The 9,325-nt window shown below is 43.0% G+C and overlaps 1 protein-coding gene across 2 annotated transcripts in view; it reads left to right on the forward strand.

The window, feature by feature from the left end:
* Farp2 (FERM, ARH/RhoGEF and pleckstrin domain protein 2) overlaps window positions 1–9,325 on the forward strand; it is a gene marked incomplete in the record, with an annotated part of 114,187 nt that overhangs the window by 44,566 nt on the left and 60,296 nt on the right. For both annotated transcript variants that reach the window (XR_003848868.1, XM_008829156.3), the window contains 3 exon segments: window positions 1,415–1,512; window positions 4,350–4,464; window positions 6,439–6,586. Coding sequence is in view for 1 of the 2 variants with exons in the window: in XM_008829156.3 (XP_008827378.1) it covers window positions 1,415–1,512; window positions 4,350–4,464; window positions 6,439–6,586 (361 nt within the window).

Raw genomic sequence — 9,325 nt, forward strand, 5'->3', positions numbered from 1 at the left:
CCTGTAAACTTTAAGGTGTGAACTATAAGGTGATATTCTCCCCACACTTAATAGCTGTGGTGGTTATCTTTCCACATTGTGCACAAACTGGCACCTGACTTATTTAGTCATTCCCATGTTACTGTGTTGTTGGCATATATCCAGTTTTTCTGTTAAAATGTTGCAAAGGGGGTTGGAGAGATGGCACAGCAATTAAAAGCAGTGGCTTTTCTTGCAGAGGTCCTGGGTTTGATTCCCAGGACCCATATAGTGGCTAACAACCATCCATAACTCCAGTTCCAGAGGATCTAGACACTACTGACTTCCGCAGGCATTGCATGACACGAGTATACTTACACACATGCAGGCAATATACTCATATACATAAAATAAAAATAATAATTTTTTTTTAATGTTGCAAAAAAATAAAATAAAATAAAATTTTGCAAAAAAACCTCACTGGTGGCAGTCCTGAACTCCAGAAGTATGGCTGTGGAGAGGTTTATAAGGGTTAGTGGCAATGGAACTGCAGAGTTCAAAGGGCACGCCCACCTTAAGTTCCTGAAGAATGAAGGTGCTCATTTCTGCAACAATACAGTAAAACTGAAACTATACAGGATTAGCGTGGCCCCATACAAGGACAGCATGGAAGTTTGCGAAGATTTCCGTATTTTTGATTTTTTTAAAATAGCGAATGTAGTAAATGCTAATAGTTTATACCAGAGTGTAAATTTCAGTGAAGGCAGGAGTTTGTCTTGTTCACCAAGGTATTACAGCTCCCAGAATAATACATGGAAGAACCACATGCTTAGTAATTACTTATTGAGAGATAAATGAGCATGCAAATATCTTCAAATTGCCTTCTCTAATTACATTCTCACCAGTGGCTTCCACAGTGCCTGTATCTTATATCCTAACCAAGACCAAATATTATCAGTCTGTTAAAAAGTATCACAGGGGCTACTGGGAGACCCTGTCACACACACACAAAAGTATCACAGGCACATTTTAACTCTGTCTTAATTGTGTATTTCTGTTCTTTCATCGAAAATTTGAGTGCAGTTCTGTAATGTCAATTTATGAGCTTCCATGTTAAAAGTGTGACTGCATAGTATGTGATGTGTAGGTTAGTGGTGTGCTTGGAAAGACTTAGTTTCTCTATCCTGTTGTCGTATCACAGTGCTTCTGTGTACCCAGCACTTTCTGTGTGCTGTGTGTGACTCAGTCTGCTGAACCGATTTGTCTTCTGATCTTCGGTGTCTACTTATGTGAAAGGGCTTTTGTGACTGTATTTGTTCTGTGAAGGCCTGCATGTTGCTCACCGCTGATTGCTGCTGCTTCCCAGGGCTTCTTTGCTCTCTTCTGCAGTGGTGTGTCTGTATTGTGTTCAGAGAACCTTGGGAGCTATCTTTGTTTACTTTGAATTTCTTTCTAGGTACCTGTTTGCCTTGCAGCTCAAGAGAGACCTACTGGAGGAGCGCTTGACCTGCACCACCAACACTGCAGCCCTCCTCACATCCCACCTTCTGCAGTGTTAGTATTTTCACCAGAGGAAAGCTTGCACTGCCTATATCTTGGGCTCTAGCACCATAGAGGTGCCATACTTAGTTGCTGGTGCTCATGCATAATTAACAAACCTAATCAAAAAGTGGGTATTTCTATTCAGACATATTCTTGATAAGCTGAAAATGAACATCTATAAAGCAAATTCCTTGAGGCAAATAGCTTGGCCTATAGGTTCCAGGCAAAATCTGTAATCACATTCATCCTTTTGAGTTGTCTGTCATTTATGCCTTTATGCTTTCTTTCTCCCCTTCCCAGAGCTGTCACTTAGCTACAGCCCCAGCCCTTGGTTGTTTTTTTGTTTGTTTTTTGCTGTTGAGGGGGAGGTGCTGTTGTTTTGTTTTTTTGTTTTGAGACAGTCTTTTTATTTACATTTAGTTTAGACTTGCCTTGAACTCACTATGTACCCAGACTGACCTCTGCCTACCTAGTGCTAGGGTTTACAGGTATGTATGTCCTATCTGCCTTTATGCATTTTAACAATATGTCTTCAGTCTAGAGTCAGACTACAATCAAATTCTCAGCAAATTACCCAGAAAAGGGCCTCCTGAGGATGAAAGTCCCAGTGCTCTGTCTAACCATTAATCCTAAAGGAAAGAGAACACATTCCTTCCATATCTCACATGGAGCAAAAGATGGTGGAGAAGGGTGTGAAGAGTTAAGTTTGCTTCAGGAATAAACTATAAGACATGTAGCAGGAGATTCTGAGACATAGGTGCTTTGCAGGCTTATGAAGCTGCCAGCCTTCAGGCTAGATGGGGAAGGACCCACGTTGTTTCTGGACCAGAGTGAAACCATTTTCTCATATAGGCTGATGCTTCTGGGATTCCAGTGCAGGACATCTGACAGTCATAGAAATTTTAGAAGCTAATAAGTGTGTATTATCCTGCAGACCCTTCATCACTCCTCAGACATGCACCCTTTTCAGGCAGCAGATTTTACCATGGGTTTCCTGACTTGTTCTGTGAGACTTGGCTGTATTTAATGCTTTCAAAGTGGCTTTAGGGTTTTTCATTTGGCCTGAAGGCTTTTCAGGTAGAAAGAAAGCTTTTCAGTGCATTCTCCACAACTACTAGTAGTGCCTCTTGCTGGAGGGCTGTGTATGTCATGTTAGACTGTAATCCATAGCAACTGTCCAACTACAGCCTTCCCTCAGAGTGTGCTGCCCAGGTGGAAGGGGAGCAGCACAGCATTCTAAACTGGACCTTTTTGCTACAGACAGTTGAGCAAGTCATAAAACATGAAGAGGGTCTGAGTTAGGGATGGGACAGTTTGCTGATGCATGTGGTTTTATCATGATTATGGAACAGAGCATCTCTTGATAGGATGCACACTGGAGTAAATGGTCACCACATGAACACCTCTCTCCCAGGTGACTGTGGACAGTAGGGGGTCCTTGGTATATGCTCATACCCTGCCTGTATATTTGAAATTGTTACAAAGTATATTGCTTCAAATTTCCGGACTTACTGGGTCTGGTAGCCCCCACCTTTAATCCTGGCACGTGGAAGGCGGGAGGCAGGCAGATCTCTGTGAGTTCAAGGCCAGCCTGGTCTACATAAGTGACTTTCAGGCCAGCTGGGGCTACAGGGAGACCTTGTCTCATAAAGACCAATAATTAGTAAATAAATAAAATTACTAGGTTTAATACTGTTTAAAAATATGTAGTTCAGTGAGTACAGGCACCTGCTGCTAACCTGACAGCTTAGGCTGGATCCCTGAGAACCCACATGGTAGAAGGAGAAAAGAGGTTAGCTATCTCTGACCTCCACATGTGTACTATGGCCTGGGTATCCACGAACCCACATGTACACACACCCCAATAAATTAAATAAATAAATATATTTTTCATTTAAATCTTTGTTTTTTAGAATTTTATACATGAGTACTATATTTGCATCATTTCCACTCTCCCTGTATACCCCCCAAAAATGTAATTTTAAAAATTAAAAAATAAGCCAGGTATGGTGGCACACGCCTTTAATCCCAGCAATTGGGAGGCAGAGGCAGGAGGATCTTTGTGAGTTGGAGGCCAGCCTGGTCTACATAGTGAGTTCCAAGACAGCTGGGGCTACAGGGAGACCTTGTCTCAAAAAGACAAAAATAAGTATAAATAAATAAATAATATTAGCCTTAAATACATTAATAATTAAAATAAGAAAATTCTTCAGAAAATTTGAAAAACCCTGAAAGAAAATGTACAATTTAACATACATTTTTCTGAAACAAAATAATTATGCTAGTCTGGGTAGCCATGAGAGAACTTTTTTTTGGGGGGGGGGTCTTTTTGAGACAGGGTCTCCCTGTAGCCCTAGCTGGCCTGGATTTGCTATGGAGACCAGACTGGCCTCGAACTCCCAGAGATCTGCCTGTCTCTGCCTCCCTGGAATTAAAGGCGCGCACCACCACGCCCGGCTTTTTTTGTCTTTTTGAGACAGGGTCTCCTTGTAGCCCCAGCTGTCCTGGAACTCACTATGTAGACCAAGCTGGCCTCACAAAGATCCACCTGCCTCTGCCTCCCAAGTGCTGGGATTAAAGGTGTGCGCCACCATGCCTGGCAGAGAGAACTTTTTGTAAACTGATTTTAAAAAGTAATAAGCACATTATATTCAGGGTTCACTATTAGCCTCCCTGGCAGTGCTTATCAGAATCTTTGTTCTTTAGAGCTAGAAAAGAAAATCTCTATACCTTCCCTTGTATTTGCTTTTTAACAATTTATTTGGAAAAATACAATATAAAACATTTGCATGCACAAATGCTTATTTATTTCAAAATCCAAATGACTGACTTTCATTGTTCCATCTCAGCGGAATTAGGAGATTATGATGAAACCTTGGATCGAGAACACCTCAAAGCCAATGAGTACTTCCCCAACCAGGAAAACTTCCTGGAGAAGATACTAGACTTCCATCAAAGGCACCTGTAAGTTGCTCAGGAGTGAAGGTAGTTGTGTTGTGACTGTAGTTGTGGCTAAAGGGTGTTTAGCAAGAAGGAAACTGTTGTTCAGACTTCTACAGGATTCAGTCTGAAGAGACAGTGGTCACTTTCTGGTCTTGAAATATTCAGCAGCCCTGAGTGGCTCTGCTGACAGTTTGAGGCCCAAGCACTGTGCATAGTTACACCAGCAAGCCATTGCTTTAGGGAGAGCTGGCAGACACCAGGACCAGAAGAGAAGAACATGGCAAGCAGAGTGAGCTACCCCTTGCCTAATGAAAAAGTACAAAGTGTTATGTCCCCAAAGTGTGGCAGGAGTCACCCCCTATGGGCAGCAACCCTTGTGCTGGACAAGACTGACAGTATCCACCTGTGTCAGACATTGGGAATCACAATAGCAGCCACAATCTTTGATTTATTGTTTTGGTTTCTCCCAGATGTAACACTGATATGTTATTCAGACAGAATGATGGAGACTGGAGGAGAGCACCATGGGTGTTAAGAGTTCTTATTCAACAAAGGGAAGTTGGGAATATAAAAATTGTTCTGGAAGCCTTTGCCTTGTCTTAAAAAAAAAAGAGCCTGTTTATTTGTCACATTGTGCCTGATGAAGTCATAACCCTTATCAGTGTCTCAATGCCTGCCGTGCTGTGGTCAGCCCAAGCGCTCAACCCAAATGGGTCAGTTTGAACAGCACAGACCAAGATTCCTGTCCCCACAGGTCTTCGGCCACTGTGAGGTGGTGGGAGTTTCATGTGTGTGACCATTCATGGTACTTAGAGAGTGCCTTCAGCATATGCTTCACGTTCTGGCAGGCATTCTGTTCAGAAGGGCAACCTATAAATGCACTATCATCAGGAGTGCAGAAAAGGTGTAGGTCCTCCACTATGTCCTTCTGTCACAAGCTGAGGGTCCTCAGGGAGGCTCTGTGAGGACCTAACAGCTGTAGTCAGGGAGGAGCAATCTAGGCAAAGCACTAGCCTGAGAAGGGGGATGAGGGTCATTCTATCATGATGTTAACATAGGAAGCATACTGGGGTCAGAGATAATGCTCATGGTAGGCCAAGCTCCTAAACTTTTGTGTGCTCCTAAAATACCCTCTATGTCACCCACTGTCATTACTCTCTTTAAAGTAGATGGGATTGAATGAACTGGGCTCCATTTTGGGTGCAGTGCTTGGATTACCTCTAGTGCCCATTGGTGCTTATGGCCCAGAGTCTACTCACCTGGTCTTATCTTAAGGAAGTTCCTGGGTCTGACTCTGTTTCCCTGGATGTCTTTGGCTTTGCTTTCTGGGAGCCTTGACTCCCCCAGCTGGTTGCAGGAAGTTGGAGCTATTGGGAATTACAGACTGTTAGGCCCTCAGAGCAGGGCTAGACAACTTAACGAGGAGTGGGTTGGATACTGTTCTGTAAAGTATCCAACTGCATGTAGTCAGATATCTACTTATTCATAATCCTAGAAAGAGATCGTGGGCACAGATAAATACACAATTGCATTATTTCTTTAAGATTTTAAAAGCTCAGGAATTTGAAAAAGTTAAGAGAAAATCCCATTTTTGGGGTTCATACATAGACCTTGTCTCAAAAATAGATTACCAGTATTTATGCCTTTTCCTCCATCGATAGCTCTATGTGATGTTTGCAGATAACTTCAAGTAATAGTAAAGGTGATTATCTAGTGAGTGCAAATGAAGCATTCCACCCTTTACAAGTAGACTAGAATGAAATGCTAGAAGACTGGAATAGAAGGAACATATGTCTTCAGCCTGCACACATGGTGTATTATTTGGTAGTGGATAAATGTAGAGACAGTGAACCATCTATGCTCTAGAAGCAAACCCTTCCATGTTGATTCGTTGTCTGGCTTTATCTGACTTTGTTTACCCCATCACTTTCTAATGTTTCCCCTCTTTTAGAAAGCAAGTGTTATGGTCATATGTTAAACTGCCATTCCTCATAGGGGCCAGACGCCTGCTGACTCGGATTTTCAGGTCTTGGAGATTGCAAGAAAGTTAGAAATGTATGGTGTCAGGTTTCACACAGCTTCGGACAGAGAAGGAACCAAGATTAATCTGACAGTTTCTCACATGGGTGTCCTTGTGTTCCAGGTAGGTGGATGGTAGGGGAGGGTGAAGGTTTACAGTGACCTGGTGGGTTTGTTGTGATAAATAAGATGTTGCACTGGGTGTGGTGGTGCAGGCCTTTAATCCCAGCACTCGGGAGGCAGAGGCAGGCGGATCTCTGTGAATTCAAGGCCAGCCTGGTCTATCTAGTGAGTTCCAGGCCAGCTGGGGTTACAGGGAGACCCTGTCTCAAAAAAGACCAAAAAAAAAAAAAAAAAAGTGTTGCGTGTGGAAAAGAAACTTAGCTTATTGCCTGACCCAACCTCATACCAGTGAAGAAGTTACTTTCTTATCCTTCTGACACAGTGTAATGGAACCCACTGCTGCCCTCCACCCTGAATCACCCCAACCATGGCTGACCACTGCCCACAGTGTCCATTTCCTTCTCAGTGTTCATTCTAGTATTGAACCCAGTCACCCCTTAGAATCTTAAACTGGGACTCTGGCTCTTGTCTGAGAGGCTAGGTACATGCTGGGGGCAGGGGGAAACTGTGAGGCTATGAGAACTTTTTGATGACAGAGAGCTCAGAGTTGGGCACACTGGGCCTAGAAGCAGAAGGTCTGGTTTTATCTGTGTGACAAACAGTTACAGCCCAGCTGAGAGACCAGAATATCCATCCACTCCCTGTGATATAGCAGTACAGGGGTCTCCCTTTCATGGTTTGGGTCAGAGGGTAGAAATATGTACCTCCCTGAAAGTGTAGGCTCACAAGAAGCCTGCAGTTAGGTTATGACACAGGTCCTCTGTGCATCAGCTGCCTGGAGTGCTGGCCAGGCTAACACTTAGGAACAGGAAACTGAAGGCTCCTCTGCAAAGCACCAGTACGTGCACACAGCAGCACCAGTGTGGGAAACTTCTTTGGGAATCTTTCAAACCGGGCAAAAGGCTGAGAATTAGGTCGCCACAGAGAACCCCATGTATCATTGACCTGGATTCATTCAACCCTTGGTGCCTTTGAATCATGGGTGCTTTCCCCTGCCTGCACTCAGTCTCTGCCCCTGCCCTACAGTGCACTTGAGAGCAAGTGGAGTACATCTTCACCCCTCAGCCCTTTCCATTTAATTCCTAAGGATAAGGTGTTCTTTTACATAATCACCACTGACACCACTACTATAATAATCCCAGCACTCAGTGGTCTGAGGCAGGGGATTATAAATTCAGGGCCAAGCTTGGGCAACAAAGCAGGCCTTTGTGTATTTAAAAAAGAAAAAAAATTTACCAGGGCAGCAGTAAGATGGCTAAGCAGGTAAAATGCTTGCCACCAAACCTGACAGACAACCTAAGTTCAATCCTGAGAACCCACATGGTAGAAAGAGATAACTGACTCCTGCAAATTGTCCTCTGACTCACACACATGTGCTATGCATGCATTAACAGGGTGTGTGCACGCATACACACACACACACACACACACACACACACAAATAAAGTAATAAAATATTTTAAATGTTTAAAAAAATTACCAGATGATCAAAACTTAAGCAGATGTCTTTAAATAATATTATGTCGTTTGTTATGTCAGCAGGGCCAATGATACCCTTTTATAGCTTCATTTTTCCTCTAAGACAGAACCCAGTCTAAAGCCAGATGTAGGTTTTTGGTTTATTTATTTGTTTGTTTGTTTGTTATTTGTATGAGTATATTGCCTGCATGTATGTAAGTGCACCCATGTCGTGCAATGCCTGTGGAGGTCAGAAGAGAGCATTGGATTCCCCTGGAACTAGAGTTACAGATAGTTGTTAGCCACCCTGTAGGTGCTGGGAATCGAACCCAGGTCCTCTGCAAGAGCAGCCAGTGCTCTTAGCCACTGAGCCATCTCTCGAGCCCAGCCAGATACAGTTTTTATCCATCATATCTCCTGTCTCTTTCCCTTTTCATTATGTTTAATGCCATTGACATTATTGAAAAGCGTCCCCTTTTCCTTTTAATAACACAGTCTTCATTGAGGCTTATTGAATGCTTCTGGTGACATGTTCCCAGGTGGGCCCCTATGATTTCATAGGTGCTGATAGCCATCTGTCCTCACTGATGGAGTAAATCTCTGTGTGCACTCTGGTACTCCTACTACAGACTCAGTAATTCATCTCTTTCAGCTGAGAATTACTGTACAGCCACATTGACACCACATATCTTCAGGTTTCCTCAGGCTTTAGCATCCATTGATGACTGTCACCTAACAAATCCCAACCATGAAGGTCACAACCCTGGCAGTCTAAGAGTTCCTCTCACTTTTAAATACACACATATAAACAAAGAGTTGCAGATGCCCAAGGAGGCTGTATCCCAAAGGATAGGTACTAAGTTTGTTTAGAAGGAATTGAGCCATTACCAGGGATGGAAAAGATGGAAAGACAGAACAGAGCCTATCAGCTCTTTAGGAGGACGTGGCTCTTTTCCCATCAGATTTTGGCAAGACAAATCTCTTTTGTTGTGTTACCTTCATGAGAGTGAGAACACCCACCCCTTCATCAGGTGTGTAAAAGTTTTACTTTGTAATTTTTACTCTTAAATTATTTGTAACAGTAGAATCCTGGGAGATAACCATAGGAGGCCAGTTAAATGATAAATGATATGTTTCTATATTATTGGACATGGGCAACTATACAATGAGAATGCGCTTTAGGTGCTGGTACATGAAATAATCATTCACACACAGGTAGGTAGGTAGGTAGGTAGATAGGTAGGTAGGTAGGTAGGTAGGTAGGTAGATAGATAGATAGATA

The sequence above is a fragment of the Nannospalax galili genome, unplaced genomic scaffold (genome assembly GCF_000622305.1).
Source record: "Nannospalax galili isolate Female #2095 unplaced genomic scaffold, S.galili_v1.0 scaffold453, whole genome shotgun sequence".
In the NCBI taxonomy this organism is placed as follows: domain Eukaryota; kingdom Metazoa; phylum Chordata; class Mammalia; order Rodentia; family Spalacidae; genus Nannospalax; species Nannospalax galili.